At 25.0% G+C, this 20,386-nt stretch overlaps 1 protein-coding gene across 1 annotated transcript in view; it reads right to left on the bottom strand.

Moving 5' to 3' along the window:
- LOC119674791 (transient receptor potential cation channel trpm-like) overlaps positions 1-20,386 on the bottom strand; it is a 29,904-nt gene that overhangs the window by 9,057 nt on the left and 461 nt on the right. The window contains exons 2-6 of the mRNA XM_038085946.1: positions 20,326-20,382; positions 15,807-15,953; positions 15,431-15,588; positions 13,505-13,695; positions 11,145-11,290 (exon numbers count right to left, since the gene is read on the bottom strand). Of these exons, the coding sequence (XP_037941874.1) occupies positions 11,145-11,290; positions 13,505-13,695; positions 15,431-15,588; positions 15,807-15,953; positions 20,326-20,382 (699 nt within the window). The remainder of the gene's footprint in view (positions 1-11,144; positions 11,291-13,504; positions 13,696-15,430; positions 15,589-15,806; positions 15,954-20,325; positions 20,383-20,386) is intronic.

The following is a 20,386-nucleotide window of genomic DNA, read 5'->3' as shown; positions in this document are numbered from 1 at the left end:
AATTTCTTAAAAACAAATGAAAAGAACATCATATTACAAGTTTTTATTTACTAAGGAGCATAGCAATTGTTCACCGAAACTCCTAGAATGGCATGATAAATATATTCAATAAATTATTTATGTTTAACATATTAACTTACTAACATGCTTATTTGTAAGGACATCTCAAATATAAACCTTAAAAGGACATATGGCTTCATCAACCGAGCTAATAGGTTTTAAAAATTAATTGTAAATCTTATCTCTAGGTTTGATAAAATAGCTTTTATATGCTACCTCTAGCGATTTCAAGCAGACGAGATAAATATGTTTAATTCTAAAACAGGTATTTTAGTATTGAATCTACTATTTAAACATATTAAAAAGAATTTATTTGTTAGTGTGCGGAAAAAAACGTTACTAAACATGTTTTATTTGAAACACAACTATGTTGCATCTTATTAATCCTTATCAAATATAACGTTTTATCGAAAATTCAGACAAATGGTAGTGCAAAATAGGGTAATTATTAAATTCAATTTTTTACAATTTAACCTGAAACATAAATTTCTAAATAGTATACACAATTAAAGAGATTCTTGAAAATTCGAGAAAAGGTCTAGAAAGGTTAATTTTAACATATAACGTTTAAACTTAAAATAAATTTTTTTAATAAACTTATTTAATATTTAACGTTTAAATAAAACAAAAATTAAAATAAAATAACATTATATATTTAAGTTAAGAAAAATTTTTTTAAAAAAATTAGTCTTGACAGCTTGCATTTTAAATGGCCATTAGACCATATTTTCCTAATGCATTCAGTATACTTTTATAATATAAATGACAAGGATTTATTTTTTATCCGCAATTTTTTAACCTTTAAATAATTAAATAAGAAATCAGTTTATTTGTTGTTAAATTTTTGTATACCCTATATCAAAAAGTGTTTAAAAAAAAAGGGACCCTTTGGATAAATAAACCAAGTAGCTATCTAAACGAGATTAAAAGCCAATACTATAAATAAATATTCCGAGATCATATGTTTTACCTGTTTAAGAATAATTTTTAGAATTATTAATTTCGAAAAGTCTGACAGCTACCAGTGACTGTAGTAATGAATAGGACTCATGGCCATTGAAGGCGAATCGAAGAAGAAATTACACAAAAGTAGGCTTTAAGCTAGAAAATATTTCGTGACGACCTGTTTTTGTCCTACAATGCCAGGACGAAATGTCCTTAAATTTACCAATGGAACAATTTGTCGTAAACCATATATAGAAGAGTTTTGCTGAAAGAACTGTATTACTGTGATGATCACGCATACATTTCTAATTTCAATAACGTGACCATCCCATATCATCAACATGTCAGTAGCTCGTTTATGTAACTTTCTCACTTCGTTTTCTCGAACGATTTTCTCACTTTTGACAATTACTCACTAGAAGTGTTTATGTAACTGTGGTGAATTGTTTTCTCACTTTTTTTCGTTCGAGTTTTTGTCACCTGTCAAATTGCTTGCGAGAAGTTTTGAATTTTGAATGAAAAAAAGTAAGTTAAAGTGAATAAATTTAAATTATTGGTACAAGTGCTATTTCCAAGCACTAAGCAACCTTTTAAAATTGTTTTATTTTCGTTCAATTTTTTCAAAAAACGAGTTTAACTCGAACGATTTACATAAACGAGCTACAGGTTTTAAACTTTAACCAAGAAATCTAGAGGTGTTCTTTAGTATATAGCAATTTAATTGACAATAACAAAAAACAAATGATTAAATAATTTTTAATATTAATCGTATCAAGTAGTTTTTTCAAAACAAAAGCAACAATTAAAATTGTGTTTTTTTAATTAAAAATAAACAATTGTCAATCAAAATCATTTGTCCATAAAAACAAAAAAAATAAAAGATTTTTTGATCAATATATAATATCATTAGTGGACTCTGACCTTATCATCGTTTTACATATGCTTTTGTCTAATACAAATAACTCTTGGTATCAAAAATAATTAATATAACTATATATAACATTTTTCAATGGATTTAGAGAAACACTACATAATAAAAATATTTTAATTAAAAAATGGAATCAAGAAGAACTTAAGCTCAACCTTTTATGATGATTTGCACAAACTCAGAAGTCAATAGTTTCTTTTCGGGATTGGTCGCGATTAATATGAAGATAATGGGGCTGTTTACCACAACGAAATTTTGGAGAATACTATTAGGTCATTGGCAAAAATGATCAAATTTTTAAAAATTTAATGTCTATAACAGCTCGTTACGGGTTTAGGTCTGACATAGCATGTCTCCTTAGGTGCCTTTGCTGCGTGCGCGTTTTCTACAGTCTCTTATATTAAGTGCAGTTAGTGCTCTCTCAACGTGATCACTCCACTGAAGACACAGTCAACCTCTACACTTTCTTTCTAAAACTATTACTTCAAATACTTTTTTCGCTGGAGTAACTTTATTCATTATTACGACATGACTAAGTCAGCTTCGCTATGTATGTCAATTCCCTGAATTATATCAATTTCGTGACTTGCTCGTACAGCTCTTGCTTTATTTGGTTTTGATAATCGTCGTCAACACGAAGTGGACTAAAGATCTTACGAAGAGTTCTGTTCAGTATGATATATGTATACAGATATAAAAGTTAAAAAAAGTAACTTAGAATACGCGACTCTATTAAAATCCGTTGTCAAATTAGCAAGCTCGTAAAAATAAAATACCGTCGATGAATGTAATATTTTCAATAAGTTTTTTTGGTTGGTTCAGAAAAATTATTTTCAATTATAAAAATACCTCATTTTGAATAAAATATTTGAATATTTAATGTGGATACTTTGCATTTTATTAAAAATATTAAGCCATGAGTGATTTTTTTGATGTTCTGCAATTGATTGATTTATAAAAATACATTTTAAAAAAATTTTCTTGAAAAAATGAGACGCAAATATAAGTTCAATACCATTTCGAGTGACTATTTATATATTTCAGAAATATTCTATAATATTCCATTAGAATATTCTATATTAGATTCGATTTCTACTATTAATAAGTTTCTCAGTTTTTATTTATCTTTCTGTACTTTAATATTTTGCATGAAGCGCAATTTTCAGCACTTAATCCATAATATCTGAGAACGTGTAAAAATTATTATCCTACGTGGCATCTGTCTTTTTTAAAAACTATTTGACACTGCGAAAAGATTTTATGATGTTTGCGAATATTAATGAGGACATTTCATAATGCAGTCTTACGTTGAGTTATGAGAAGATTTAAAGAAAAATTAAAATAAACTACAGCATAAAACGCGATTTTACAATTTGCATATCTTGTAAAATATGCAGAGAAAACGCTGATAAAAAAATACAAATAAATTATAGGGGGAATGAACAAACATTTACAACAAACATGCAAAACACCGATACTCATACACCTTGGAAGGAAAAAATCTTTGTTGGGGAATAAACTAACAAACGGGAGATTCAAGAGTGGAAAGAAAATAGAACTTGACATCCGGTAAGAAAGGAGATGAAGAGTTTATGAAGAGATAGTGGTAAATGTTGCTTTATTGTTTTAAATTTTAATGCAAGCAAATTCTTTATAATAGAGTACACACACATTGACTTAATCCAATAATTTTAGAAAGAACGGAAAGAGTTAAGAGAACTTAAATGTATATAGACAACAGCATGCAACACTTGTACCTTGACATTGAAAATACGATTAGATTATTTAAATTAAAATAAATATATTTTTTAAGGATTTCAGGATTTAATTTTCAGAAAACACATATATGACAGAGAAATCGCGGCTTAGGAGAACTAAAAAAGAATATAGTGGTTATGCTGTTAATTATTATTCATTTTCATAGGGTTTATATAAAATTTGTATTGTATGTAATATTATTATTAATACACACATACATATATATATATATATATATATATATATTATTATGTTTCTTTTTTTTGTAATTTACATATAAATATATACGCACAACATCAACGAGTTGTCTTAGAAATTGACATTTGTTTTGTGTTGTTATATCAAACCAGTCTTTACATTTGACAGATTTCCGCTTGCTACACTTATATTTTCAGATTTTTCTAAGATTGGTTCTGTTGCATTGGCTACCGCTGTTGGTGGACGATACCGTTTCGACAGAAGTGCAGCACAAGCTCGACTATTGTGTGAACGACTGTTATGGCTGAGTGCGCTCATAAATCCAGGTGCTACAATGGAACCAGCGATGACCTGCAAATGCGTTTAAAAGGTATGCGTATGTTTGGGTGTGAGGGGCGCAGTGTTGGAATTGTGCGAAATTTATTTATTATTGATGATAAATGCATAAAGTGTTTAATGATAGTTAAAAAAATATAAATAAAAATTAATATAGGCGCACGATTGGTAATGAATGAATAAGAGAATAGAAAAAAAACGAGAATAGCAAAAATATTTCCGGAAAGGAAATACAAAGTGATAAATATTATTTATTTTAATTATTATAATTTAAATTTAGTACTTCTACTAAAATTAATATAAATGTATGTACTCTATTATTAATAAATATAAAAGCCTATATAATATTTAATTTTTTATAAAATTATTACATAAAAAAGTAATTAACAAATTCATTGTGTAACAATTAAATATATAAAAATTTTAAAAAGAATTCTTAAGCAAGCACAACACACAGAAAATTTTCTAACGCTCACAACTTCAAAATTACAGAAAGAATTAAACAAAGCACTCTGAAATTAGTATAAGAACAGCGGTTGAAATATACCATTATCTTTAATACTTATGAAAAAAATATAAGAGATATATTAAAATTAATTAAAGATATTTAATATTACTTTAAAAATCAAATTTTTGCTTTAAAGTAAAAATTATGACGAAAGAATTATTTTGAATAGAAAAGTTCAGGAAGTACTTATTTACTTGTTACATTTGATAATAAAGCTATCATAAGAAACAAATGAAATAAACTTTAATAATATATCAGTTACATCACAATCAATTTTTATTTCAATTTGATATATCTAATTTTTTTCCAATTATATTGTTATTATTATTTATAAACAAACATTGTAAGTTCATTATATATATATATGTCTTTTTAACATCAAGAATAATAAATATTAATTGTTTTTATAAATCATCCAAAAAGTTATAATCGAACTGAACATTGTTTTTCAGCATTAAAAAATAATAGTAACATAATTATTTATTAAATAAACAATAAATAACAAAGCATTTGCAGTATAAGAATTTCTTAATTAAACGTTACACATTTAATTTTATTATTCTTGAAATAAAACTGATAATTCTATTGAAATTTTTTTGGATCAAACAGTAAAAGTAATAATAATAGTAAAAAAAGTCATTTAAATATTTGGTAAAGTATGAGAAGTATTCAAAATATTTATATAAAAAACCAATTTTTATATAAAAATATTATTTTCAATCATAGAGAAATACTATAATTATAAAATAAGAAATACTGTAATAAATTCAAAACATGCAATAGCTGTATTAGAAAAGAAGAGAGTGTTTGGGTATATAGGGTGATCAAACTAGTACTATATATTTTTTAAATGTCAGATTCTCCCCAAATTATAAATATCATTATAAATTTAAATATGTGTATTGTAGTTCTTTGGCAAATTTCCGTCACTTCCCAAGGACGACTATTTAACAATTGATTTTAGTTAAGCCAGTACACTATATATCAGTATGTCACAATTATAACACGATTACTAGTTTTTTGTGTAATTATTTAGAAAATTGTGACTTAAACAAAGTAAAAAAGTATATATATGAACAATATAACATATGTCCTTTGAAACAATCAACTTATTTAGTGAACTGAACTTACAGAACTTAGAGAGAGCTTAGAGAAGTGAATATATATAGCTGTTACTTGAACAGCCTTTCTATAATTATTATGAAAAAAAAATATGTCATTAAACTATAATCAGCAATTAGAAAACCTTAAGCAAAAAAGAAGATAAAAATTAATAAAAAATTTAATTTAATGTTTTTCAGCAGTATATTTTATTAAGCAATACCATTTAGAACCTACAAAAAATATATTTAAGAAAAATACTGAATTTTTTAATATTTTGATGTGATTTTTTTAGCGCCAATTATTAAGTCATTAAATTTTGTATACAACATAATGTATATTTATACATTTAAATTGAATTGAAGACTAGCTGTGTGGAGTGGCAGAATACAGCATGAAATCAAGTACAAATGTAAATGCAAAAATTATGTGCAAAAAATAACACGAATTTGCAACAATAACGATGCTACTTCTGACAATATAGAGGTTTGTTGCATGCACAAAATTGGGTAGTGCGTAATGTCGATTAAAGATATGATGACCAGATTTCTGTTTGTCTTGCATGCGCGTGAATTTTAAAACCAGAGCTTTTATTCTTTTTGTATATAACCATCTTTTCTTCATTTATTTATTTATTTATTTTTTTGACTGCACCAATTTCACATTTCGAAACTAACATTTTACGAAAATTTAAATATTAGCTGACATTTTTAGTTATATATAAATTTGTTAAGTTTTTTTTATAATTTTTATATCATAAAATCTATAAGTATGTAAACTAATAGGTAACACATTTCATATACTATTTCATTGCCTATTTCAACAAAACTATAAAATTGGTGGTGGGTGTGTGAGTCAGTACCAAGTATGTGATAATCTAAAAAATATTATAAATTCAGTAATAAAAAAAATGTGCACATTACGGTTATATACTACAAACTACATATGATAAAAATTGTATAAAATATTATAGTCAACAAACGAGTGCATAGGTTGGCTTTATTATAAATATCATAAAATATCTCAATAAGAAAAATGTAACAATTTTTTTTTACATTTAATTTGCACAGTCGTAAAATAGTACGTAAACCAGAGATTTTAAAGTTATGAAAAATTTGAAATGGAAATATGAAATTATATTATTTTAAAGCCAGCATTAATACCAAAGCAAATAACATTGCTGTTCCTACAAGATATATAAAAAAAATGCAAATATACCTGTAAAACATTTTTTATTTTATGTATGTTTAGATAAAACAAAATTTAACATATTTTGTTAAAAAATTGGAAAAAATATTGTATTTGATTATTAAAATAAAAATCCTGTATATATTTGTGATTGGATATACTCTCTTTTTACGAAGTTTACAGAATACAGTCCGTTTTGGGAAATAATAATATCAAATTTAATTAAAAATGGTTTATCTGAATTTCAACTAAATACTCAGTATACTAAATACTCAGCGTATACATTGTGTCTGTATCAAAATTGTAATTAAATCATGAAAAATATACTCATCATACAATAGTTTAACAACAAGGTTTTCAGAACTGAATTCTGTTTCTTTATACTTTTAAAATGGATTATCTTACTTATGAAGAATTTTTTCGGAAATTTTTTTTTTTTATGTTAGTACACCCTTTCTTGACATATGATACAAATTTGAGCGCCATCTGTCAATTAGTTTGTTTAGAGCAGCTGTTAATATGAGAACAAACACGGCACCACTGTCATCGCTCAGGCACCATATTCGCCAGATCTGGATCCATGCGACTTTTTCCTGTTCCCAAAACTCAAATTGCCCCTTCGTGGTAAACGTTTTGAGTCGATTGAATCGGTAAAAGTGATTTCGCCGAAGGAACCAAAAGTCATACCTGCACGGGCCTACGAAAAGTGTATGAAAGATTGGGTTAAGCGTTGGCATATGTGTATCGCTTCAGAAGAAGCATATTATGAAAGAGTTAAAATAAATTTGGATTAAAATTTAAATTTGTGTGTTTTATTTACAAAATCCGGGTTCTTTTTGAGCAGAAGGTATTTCTTATAGAAGTTTATAAATTATAATAATAAAACTGGCGAACTGGTGGCCATGAGTTGAAAAATCTGGCTAATACAGAAGTGAATGAGGAAGCATTTTAAAGTATAACTCTATGAAATTTACACACTACATTTAACGATTCGTTGACTGTCAACATTATTATGACAAAAAAATACTTTTCTCTACGCCAATTTAATTTTTTCGATTCTTTTAATCTTATTTTCTTTCTAAAATTTTTGACGTCATAAATGCTTCACACTTTTAAAATTGTGAACATCATTTTAGGATATTCAATAAATATGTTTGTAACCATGCTAGGAGACTAAATCTTCCTTTCAATCATATCTGCCGCATTTGTGGTGAGTGCCTCCCACCTGCTTTGCTTTTGTCAGGTACATGCACGGCACCACATTAACACTTTAGGGGCTTTCTTTTTTGAGTATGAATAGCATCATAAGCTTTGTACTAGAGGGTTTTAACCTTTGGGTTTTTAATAATATGGTAGCACAATGGACTAAGCGGCCTAAGTGTATCCCCTAACCTAACTTATGGGTGTAGTCTTGATATCGTTAAAGTAATGAAGATTGCCATCTATACTATATTATAGTACTATTTTTATTGAATAAAGTTGGTTATCAAAAAAAAATTCGATGTGCATACAAAAAAATTTAAAATCGCTATAAAAACGAAAAAATTTAAATCAGAAAAACGGATTAAATATGATAATGAATCACGATTGAATAAAAACAGATTAAGTCATCAGTGATTCTGTTATATGCTGCCATATTTAAAATGCACCGAATGCAAGTTGTCGAAAATCTCAATTAACGACTCAATTACTTTTTAATGCGGATAAAAAGTTAAAATAAAAATCTTCTGTTTTAAAGTTACTTACAAGTTTAATAGAAAGTAACAAAATTATAAAGTAATAACAAGATTACAAGAAATGCTTCTTATACAAGTTCTAGTCAAGACTGCATGTTAATTTTAAGTACTTTACTTATATGGTATTTCCAAAAGGATTTTTTTCACTATCTAAAGCGATCACATGATGGCTACATTTTAACAATTGAAGGGTCATTTGTGATGTCACGTTTGTCGTTAATTTCTTTTTTTTTATTAAATCATGGCAACGAAAGTAGTTTAGATTGCAACTTTCTGTGTTTGGAGTATATCATTATACGTTTTTAATTATCATCATCTAGTCAAACGATGGATTCGAATGTTACCTGTGATCAATTAAAACAGTGGAAAAAAGAAATTATAAAAAATGAGGTCTAAACACATCAATAGAGAAAGTATTATGCTTAAACGTGACAGAGGTCTTTCATGACCAGGGCGGAAATTTAAGACCTCGCTTTGACAGTATTAACATCTATTGCATAGTTCCTACACTGTTTTATCAGATTACACTGTGTGATATTAAATCCCTTTTTTTAATTTTCAAATGTTGTTAGCATAATTTGAGGCTGCTAAGATCAAATCTGAAACCCATATTTCTCATAAGTTTTTGGATCTTTAGCAATAATGTGTTAAACTTTAAAAAATGAAGTTAATTCAAATTTCTCATTTTGATAACTCGAAGGCAAAGTGCCGCCGATATGTGTGGTGTCAAATTCCTTGTGTGGAATTATGCATTTGTTTGTAAACAATGCAATGCGCTTGGAAACAATTAGTGTATTTTTATATACACTGCGCATTTAAATATAGAACCACTTATTATTATATTAATTGTATGCATTGCCAATATAACTAACGCATATACATTACAAGATATCAATTGCTAAGATATAAAGGATATAAAGAAAATTCTCGTTCATTACTGTCAGTACGTTGATTTAAAAAAAAAGCACGTCGAGAAAGAATATTCATCTTAGGAAGCGAATAGAAAACTGCTTAAGATAAAAATATTATTTATATTATTTTTAATTCAGGTGGTAAAATTTTAAAATCTATGTTTTTGACTTTTAAACCGTCAATGACAGAGACTCAAAAGTCTTCCCGAAAAACAGGTTATAATATTGAGCTCAGCAGATTCGAATCAGCTCAAAACTTTTATATAATCAAAAAAGAAGACAAATGGATAAATTTTAATCACACAGTATAACAAATAGTATTGATTTCTACAAAACTCTATTGCTAGAGATAAGTTATCTCTAGAGAAAACTATGATACATATTTGTGTGCATTTTTTTAAATATAACAGAAATTCTACAAAAAAATATATAATGATTTAAGTCGAAGAAGTGGTAAGAAGTTAAACAAAAAAAGAAAAAAAAAATACAGCCAGTATTTGAATATAAGAAATTACTTTTGGGATCCTATATCGTTTTAAACTTATGGATAATAAACGCTGACCCAATTTGTTATGTAGTTATTAACGCAAAATATTTTATACACTGCTTAGTATATTATTAAGAGGTGGTAAAGTTTGTTTTTAATCTTTTGTTTTAAGCCATAAAGTGATAGAAGAAAAATATTTCAATCGGTATAATAAGAGGATTAAAAGTAGCTTAAAAAGTTAAGTGTAATTTTTATTTATATCAAACCTTCTTTTTCGGCTTATAAGTCATTTAAAAGATATTAGAGACTTTTACATGATAAGTAAGAAAAAATTTTAAGTCTTCTTATGAAAATCTTTAGTTAACAGTGAAGATTAAAGATATATTTTTCTGGTTTTTACAAACAAAAAAAAAATTATAAAACTACTAACAAAATTTGTTTTTGAATAATTTACAATACTTTAACATTTAAAATCAAAAAAACCTTCTTATACAAAATAGTGGTATATAAATGTTTTCTTTACACTTTAATTTATAAACAGAATTTAGTTTTTTTTTTATAAAAATTGGTTAACAAAGAAGTTTGAAAAAATCTTTACTGTAAACCACAACGTGAAAGGTTGCAAAAGCTAAAATTAATTTAAAACAAAAAAACAATAAGACATTAAAAACTTCTTAAAATTTTAAGTCTTCTTAATATTTATGTATAATCCTTTAGGGTTTAAAATTTTAAAATATTATTTTTTTAAAAAATTTAAATATTTTTTTATATAAACACATATTGAAATGCACACTGTTCACGTCACACACACTTCAAAGGAAAGAAAAGAAAGTGATTGCAAAATTGTGAAAGTTTTTAGCAACAGACAAGACCACACAAAAAAATACAACGATAAAAAGAAAAAAAAGTGAAACATTAAAACGAAAAAAAAAAATGTAGAAGAATAAAATAATAAAATATGGTGTGCGAAAAATAAATCGTTACTTACATCCTTAATCAATCGCCATGTTGGTTCGTTGTTCGGATTCAAAATGGCCTGCCGACTAACACCAAAGCTCATTAGCACCACAGCCAAAAGTACCACAAAATAAATCATGTTCTTAACCATCTTTCCCATCATGGTAACCAATGGACCTGCAAAACAGCAACAAAAAATGGGGGAATTAGTATAAGCCGTTAAATCAACTTAAATTGGTAAAGCAAAAATTTGGGAGGATAAAAGGAGAAAATAGCACAATTTAGCTAACAATTTCCGCTGTCATCGACGGCATTGAACAGGTGAAAATTAATTACAACTTTATTGAAAATGCCAGCGCAAACTCTGGCACGAGATTGATGAGACTGGCAATATAAGAAACTAGCAAAAACCAAAAATATAAATAAAATTTTTATAAAAAACTCGAAATTGTGATGAAATAGAATAAAATTTAGTATTATATTATAATAAACAGTGCTCTCTCGCAAAAGTGAACATTGCATGAACAATTACTTATTTATTACTTCAAAACATGAATAATATTCTTAAACAAAAATAAAAATTAGTTAATGTTTTCGAGTAAACACTGTATATATAGAGTTAATAAAATATATATAATATTAATAAAATATACTAGAGTATATAAAAACTTTGTTAATAAAAATTATATTAATAAATTATAATTAAATACACAATATAAAATAAAAAATTAAAGTAAATAATAAAAATTAATGCTAAAAATTTTAAATAAAATAAAATAAAATAAATAAAATTATAAAAATATTTTCAATAAAAAAATTATTTAAATTTCAATTATATTTTGACAATTTGAAAATTAACAAAAAATAATATATATACACAAAAACTTAAATTTAAATATATTTATAAATTAATACTTCAAATAAAACATAATTTTAAAAAATTTATGATATCTAAAAAATATTTAAATAACACCCATATTTGTTTTAAAATATTAAAATAAATAATACACAAGTAAAAACAAAAATTAAAAATAAAGAAATCAAAAAAAATTGTTTTTGATAAATTATAAAATTAAAATTATATGATTATATCTAAATTGTATCATATAAAACAGATTAATAGCTTTGTCTATAAAAGCAATCAATTAAAATTAAAGGCAAGAACTTAAAATTAAGAATAAAAATAAATAGAGAATACTTTAAAGGAAAAAAAAAATAATTATCAATAAAAAAAATTTATTATATTTAATTTATATTTAAATAAACAGACTTATTGATTTAAATATGAAATAATAGTCAGGTTTCGCACAGTAGTGAACTTCAACAAAAATTTTTGATTTTTGAATTTTTAAATTTAAATAATTGATTTAAATATAACATAATAAAGAGGTTTCGAACAGTAGAAAACTATAACAACAAAAAATTTTTAATATTTTAATTGATTGAATTCCTGACTGTTTTTTAATTAAATACAGATGTTTTGAGTATTCCCTAATATCCAACATCGGTGGTCTTGGAATTATTTCTAATATTTAAGTATGAATAAAATAATTTAACCCATCAGTAGTCTTGGAACTATTTCTTATATTTATTTATGCATAAATAATTTTGTGAATAATTAAATATAAGAAGTAACTTTAAGACCGCTGTAGATGTGTTGTTGGCAATACTCGAAACAGCTGTACGGTAAGAGCAAAATTCAATTAGTTTAAGTATTAAAAAAAAATTTGTTGTTGTAGTTCACTACTCTTGAAAACCTCACTTTTAAATACAATAGTTTATAGTAATTAAAATAATAATAATACTATCATAACTGATATTAAAATGCATTTTAATATAAAATAATATAATAAACAAATAAATTATAAATAAAGGTAAAATTTTAAAATTAGTAATAAATAGATGTGTGATAGATGAATTGCAAAAAAAAATAAATAAAATGTTAGATAAAAACGTTTTTTAAATTTAAACTAAATTGAAATTAACAGTATAATTGATTTAAAATACCAAAACAAAAAATAAAAAAAAACAGAATATAATATAGATAACTTAAACTAAAAATGAGTAAATGAGTTGAAAAAAATAATAAAAATAATTTTTGATGAAATGCATAATTTAATTGTGAACTTTAATCTTTAAAATACTAAAATAAAAATTAAAAAAAATTAAATTTTGTAAAAATATTTTTTATCAACACACATCAAAAGTGAACAATATTTTAATAAAATTATTTATGACCCAGGATTAGCATATGTGCATAGTTATTGCAAAATTAAAACATAATATGTATATTTTTTATATATGTATATATTTTTTTTTTAAATATTTAAAAGTATGAATTTCTTAATGGATGAAAATTGTGAGAATAGTGTGAAAGTGTTAATAACATACCCAAATATTTATTTACACCCAATATATTTAACAACCGCAGGTACCAATAAATACTGTCGACACAGTAAATAACACGTCCGACATCCATCGTATTGGGACGGAAACGAAATGAAAGTCCAATCAGAAATAATATAATTGCTGCACCATCACACGGATTCCACATATTCCAAGCCCACACGGAAAATTTATGCCTGCAGCGAAAAACATATAATAGTATATTTTAACGTATGTATGTATATATATGTATTGTATGTAAAATCGAAAAATGGGATACAAAAATAAATCCGGTAAAATTTTATTTTAGTTTTGCAAATTTAATGAAATATGTACTTCGTTTATTCATTTTAATCCGACAGTGCAGAATTTATAATAAATACTGCAGTTCCATTTATGCGTAAAAGTTACTGAACCAAAGGATAATGCCTTTGACAAGATGGAAAATATAGTTTCGTTAACAACTCATGATTGTGTTCGAATTCTAATAATAATCTGGAGAATTGTATATGATATGGTTTAATAGAAATTTCTTAATTCAGAAATTATAACAATGTGAGTTCCACTTTATAAATTTAAGATTAATTAATTAGAAATTCAAAATGAAACCAGTAAACCAGTAATATTGATCAAATATATATATTATATATACGATATTTTAAAAAATTAAAAAGTGGTCAATAATAGTCCATGACCAACATTACAAATACTTCGTACACTAAATTATATTATTCAAAGTGATTAAGTTTTAAGGTTTCAAAAGTGTGAATTGTTAGTAGCATAAAGTTCTGAGGTTTCTGGTGACCTGATAGCTGATGAACCGATCACCAATAGTGCAAAATATTTTTTACTTCAAATTTTGTTTTTGAGAAATTTATTTAAGATATTGAAAAGTGTACAATATTAGAATTCACAATAACCGTTAAGATTCTACAGGAAGCTCGTGATGTGCATAGTATTGTCAGCAAATGCTGTACTCTGACTTTAGCCAATTATTTGTATATCGTAGATATAATAGTGGATCTATTAGAATTCCTTATCATCAAACAAATTATCAAACTAAAACCAGTATTTGATAGCATGGCAGTTGTTTTATCATCTATTTAACCATCCGGTCATCAAAGGTCTGTGCTATATCATTTAATGTAATGGTATATTATTAGAACTTAAGTCATATTTTTAAATATTTTTTTGTTATACATACACTACAATTTAAACTGATGTGTGTTTGATGGTATGATTGTTGTGATATTACCCGTATTTTTTTCTTTCAGAGTTGTAAAAAAACAGCATTAAGTCTGGTTGAAACAAATTGGCTTCACTTTTAAAATATGTTAAATGCTTATTTTTGACATATGTTTTTTGTTTTGTAGTTTTATATACAATATAAAAATTGTAAACAATAAAAATTAATTAATTTAAATAAAAGAAAAAACTAATATTTTATGTATTGAAATTAATTTATTTGTGTATTTGAGTTTATTAGTAAATGAAATGCTTTTATGATTTTAACGGATGACTGGAATTTTGCAACATATTTCCAGTGAGCATTCACAATTTTTTAATTTTAATTTAATGTAATTTTAATTTAATGTAAAGCCTTACTCTGAACATTTTAAGAGCATTGTTGTTGCTTCACATGTTTTCTTTCGTAACTTGTGAGTATTTTTTTGCTACTCTGTAAGAAAAAACTACGGCTATTACATATTTAACCATAGGGCCATACTCTATCAAAGGTATTTCGATTTAGATTCAATTTTTTAAAATTGTTTTTTATACACATGCACTTTAATTTAAACCATAACTTTTTTAAGTATTCTTGAAATATATTAAACCAAATAAATTAAGTTTCGAATTAAAAAAAAAATCAACGTTTGCACACAGAAATTAAATTGGAAAATGCCTTAAATAGATAAATTTTCTGTTACTTACGTAATTGCGACAGGTTCTGATGAAATGATTTCCCTAATTTTCTCAAATCCCAACGCTGTGATATAAGCAATCGAATAAAATTCCTGCCAGCGTGGGAATGGACCCATTTTAACCAGGACGGTAAATGTAAACATTATCAGAAAAAACATATAAGCAATCTAAAATGAGCCACAAGCACACACACAGTGGGTGTTAATTTGAGATAAAATAAAAGAAAAATAAAAAACAAAAAATCTATTAATTTTGAAAATCGCTTCTACAAGGAACGGAAATTAAAAAAGCACTTTTAGTTCGTTTATTTAACAGCCACTTTGCTCTGAAGGAGCATGAGTTTACTTAGCTGAAAATATACTTGTATAAAAACTATTTGACTTACCGAATCAGCCCAAAACTTTGTGATGGGTGCTGTATAAAATTCATAGAATTTCTTTTTTAGACGCAGTGGTTGCTGCTGTTTTATTTCATACTCCGCAATGTTGAAAAACTCACGGAATTGCGAAGGATCAGAGTCGGTAAGTGAAACCTGTTGATAATTTTTTTTTAAGTATAAAAATATAAACTCAAATGATATTAAATTAAATATTTGCAATTAATTTTTAAAATGTTATAGAAAAAATTAACTACAATTTAATTCAGCAAAATGCATGATTACAACATGCATATTAGCAATTAAAAAAAATATATATATAATAAATATGTAAAAATATAGAAGGATAACTGAATTCCTGAGATTGAAAATATTAAATGCTTCAAGCTAAAGTGCATCATTCAGCATAGAACTTTATTATAAATTTTTTTAGTTTTTTTATGTACAGATGTACAGATAGATGTGTGTTACTTAATGCAATTTGTAAAAGCAAAAAAGTTTCATTACTGCAAAAGCGTGTTTCAATACAAAAAAACCTGTGAAATTATATTAGAACTATTTTAATTATTCATTTTTAATGAATTTATGTTATCCGCATAATCATGAAATAAAAACTAGAAAATAATAAAAATACAGTAATATTATAAGTGCTAGAATACAGCATTAAAGTGTTTTTTAAGAATATATGGTAATGAACATTGCTGACTACTATAAAAGGAAAAATAAACGTTAATAATGCGAAATTTTAATATGAGATTACATACTATATAGACTCCTATGACTTCCTTTTTTCATCATATTTTATTAATATATTAGTTACGTATATAAATATTTTTTTTTCATATAGGCTATCATAAAGAAGTTTTTAATAAAGAACGTATATATATATATATAGTTTTCACAATTTTATTTATAGAATAGTTACATATGATATATACATAAGAACTTTATAAGAACTTTAATTTAATTCTAATTGAAATAGTTGTGAAATAGAAGACTTACGAACAGACTAACTAAAGTCAATATAGCTGGCAAAACCAAATAAATTTTTGACAATTCACAAAATTGCCAACTAAATTAAAGTTTAAGAGTAACTTTTTAAAATGGAAGCAAGAAAATGTAAATTTAATGAAAAAGATTAGATACAAATTCCGCCGTCATTGCAGCAACAGTTTCCATTTGCCATTCTTTACGGATTTAGGATTAAGCTTGAGTCTGTGCATATACTTAATGAATACTAAATATCACCGTTTTGAAAGTGGTTTTAATAATTTTAAACTTGATGTTTTGTGAAAGCCAGTTCTCTCTAAAATCTTCGACTGATGATGTAAGTTTCGATTTGGTTCAGTCCTAAATTGTCTTAGGGTATGATTGCTGATAAACTGAATTTAAATGCCATGTTTATATATCGTGAATTTTAAGCAATTATCTTGGATATACAAAGAAAACCGCATCATGGTACTCTTGAATTTCAACTAAAGCACGTGCCTGTTTTGCTAAAGTGTACTAGCATATAATATTTTCAATAAAAATTTGAAAAAAATTCTAATGTACCTGATAAATTGCTATTTTCTTGTTGAAACTAACATATATCAAAGATTACTCTTTGATGTATATAAAGTGACATTAAAATGTGATAGATAAAAATATTCATGTTTCATGTTAATTGAGATATATCGCCGTTTAAGTTCTAAATACCTCTGATAAATACTTCTGACAATAACCATCAGATAAATTAATTGTAAATATTTTTACAATTAATATTAAAAAGCAAAATTTCTTACATTAAAAGTACTTAGATACGATTTCTTATTCATCATTTTTCAATCCATTGAATATTAAAAAATTAATTATAAATATCTATTTATGAAATCAGTGAAAAAATGATTTTGATTAATCTTTCAACTGAAATACAATCTTAACTTATGAACTGAAAATGTGAATTTTTTTCAAACATTAATTAAATGGATTCATCTATCTTTAAATTTCAACCTTTAACTACAAGGCTAAAATTACACACGACTACAGCTCGACCAAAGCAGCTAATACAGCGTAAATATTGCGTTGCTCCGAAAGATTAAGTTAAAGTGGATTAATCATTCGTGCTAAAAATTGTATATACATATATCCTATAGTGTGAAAAGTGACTAAGGTTTGTGTTAATAAGCTTTCTATACATGAATATACTTAAGATTGTGTTAGAATTTTAAAGAATTTTAGTATTAGCATTTTTTTTTAAAAAAACTAACTCACATATGTATATATTTTCATATTTAATTTTATCCTATATTAATTTTAAGTGCTTCCAGGTTTATTTTAATAGAAAATGTTGTTCAAATAGTAATATTTTCTTATTAGTGATTTCCTAAATCAGATATGCTACGTTATTACTGTGAGATTAACAATAAATTAAAGCGATACTGGGATTAAAGCGATCATTACGATTAAAGCTTCAATCTATTGCTTAAAATGTATATTAACCAAACAAAAATAAAATCTTTATTTGGTTAGGATTAATGTAAAATTTAGTACAAATGATTATTATACTCTAAGGCAATCTAAAAACTATGTATTAATAGCCGTAATTTTTCTTTAAGAGTTGTAAAAAAAACAGTCTGATTGAAACAAATTGGCATCACTTTTACGATATGTTAAATGCTTATTTTTGTTATATGATTTTTGTTATGTTGTGTATAATATGAAATATAAAAATTGTAAACACTAAAAATTTATTCATTTATATAAAAGAAAACAAAATGAATATTAGAAGGGTAATGGTAAGCATTTTTAAATTATATATTTAAATTAATTTATTTATCATGTATTTGAATGTATTGGTAAATAAAATGCTCATATAATTTTAACGGATGACTACAATTTTGTACTAAGTTTCCAGTCAACATTTACAATTTTTTAATTTGAATTTAATTTTAATTTTTTAATTTGGTTGCACTGAATCTTAAAACGCAAAATATTATGCTAGTAAAGCCCAACTCTGAAGACTTTAAGAGCATTGTTATTGCTTCATATGTTTTCTTTCGTAAGTTGCGAGTATTTTTTTGCTACCCTGCAAAAAAAAATTACGGCTAATATAATTAAAACTGCTTCATTGGTTTACATACAGAATAAATTGGTTTGTGTATGAAATAAATAAGTTTGTATGCAGTATCAATTTTGTACAAGAGCACATAACTACAACAAAAGCTTACAATATTTCCTTAAGTATGGTTAATAATAATTTCTAATCTGTTGTCTAAAACGTATAGATAAAGGATACACAATTGATTTATAAAGACTAGTTTTTAATCACACAGTGTGAACATCGTTATAGCATAGACAAATTGTTTTTTTAATAATAATATAGAAAGGAAGATATATTAAATTTATCTACAACAGAACTTCATTAAATTAAATTAATTATATACGTGTTAAAGTTAATATAAATAATAAAATATATTAAATATATATCTACAACAAAACTTCATTAATTTAAATTAAATCACTTAAAACTAAATGAATTTAAATACGTATTGAATTTAATATGAATAAAAAATATTTTATTTTAGAATTATTTTATATATTATTATAAAATTATTTAGTGAATTTAAGTTTTGTAATTAAAATACCATAATCCAAAATAAACAATAATAAAAAAATGTTTAAAACCAAAACCAATTTACTATAAAAAACTATAAGAATAAAGACGCAAATGTATTTATATGAGAAAATAGGTCAGCCCATACTTCCAATCTAATTTAATGAGTATATAGGTTTTTGACTCTAAGTTTTGTGTGGGTTACTAAGCCTTGCAAACAGTACAGTACAAAACAAAATTCTAAAATTGTGGCAAATAATAAAAATAAAAATTTTATTTTTTACAAAAAATAAAAATATTATTTGCTTAATTTTAAACTTATATTTATTTTATCTAATATAAAAAAAATAAAAAATTGTGATTTGAAAATTAAAATAAAACTGCGGAAATTGCTTTATGTCAATTAACTAACTTTGGAGGGGGGTTCTTCCGCTCCAGCAGTGAGATCAACCTGTAAATTCAATTAATTTTTTTAGATATTTACTGCTCATCTAAGATGCTACGTTATTAACTATTTTAAGTAGTAAAAAAAGGTAAATCGGAAGCAATTAGCAATAATTTAGTATAAATGTTTTTATTTGTGTAAATTGTTTTTAAATAAAAACGAACATTTCTTTTTGAGTATGTGTTGTGGTTTATTAGTTGTTTATATAAAAAAAATTGTAAAAAAAATTCTAAAACCCATTTTTAATTAAAAGTAACCGAATTACTGTGAATTTAGTGCCAAATAAAATTTTATTTTGTAGAAAACAAAATACTTATGTGTTTTTTGTACAATAAGAAATAATGTGAAATTAACAAATAAAATGTGATGACTTTTATATAAAATTGAAAAGATAGAAGTTTGTGTTTATTTTTGAGACACTTTTAATTTCACTTTGTATCTTTTAATATAAAAATTGTATAATAAACTTTCTCAAGAATTTTACTCACTTTTCCATTTTCTTGTACTTTAGTTTCGCGTAGGGAATAGGTATCTGCCAAAAGTGCCTGA

This window comes from Teleopsis dalmanni, chromosome 2 (assembly GCF_002237135.1).
Source record: "Teleopsis dalmanni isolate 2A chromosome 2, ASM223713v2, whole genome shotgun sequence".
Taxonomy (NCBI): domain Eukaryota; kingdom Metazoa; phylum Arthropoda; class Insecta; order Diptera; family Diopsidae; genus Teleopsis; species Teleopsis dalmanni.
This window is presented reverse-complemented; position numbering and strand designations above follow the sequence as displayed.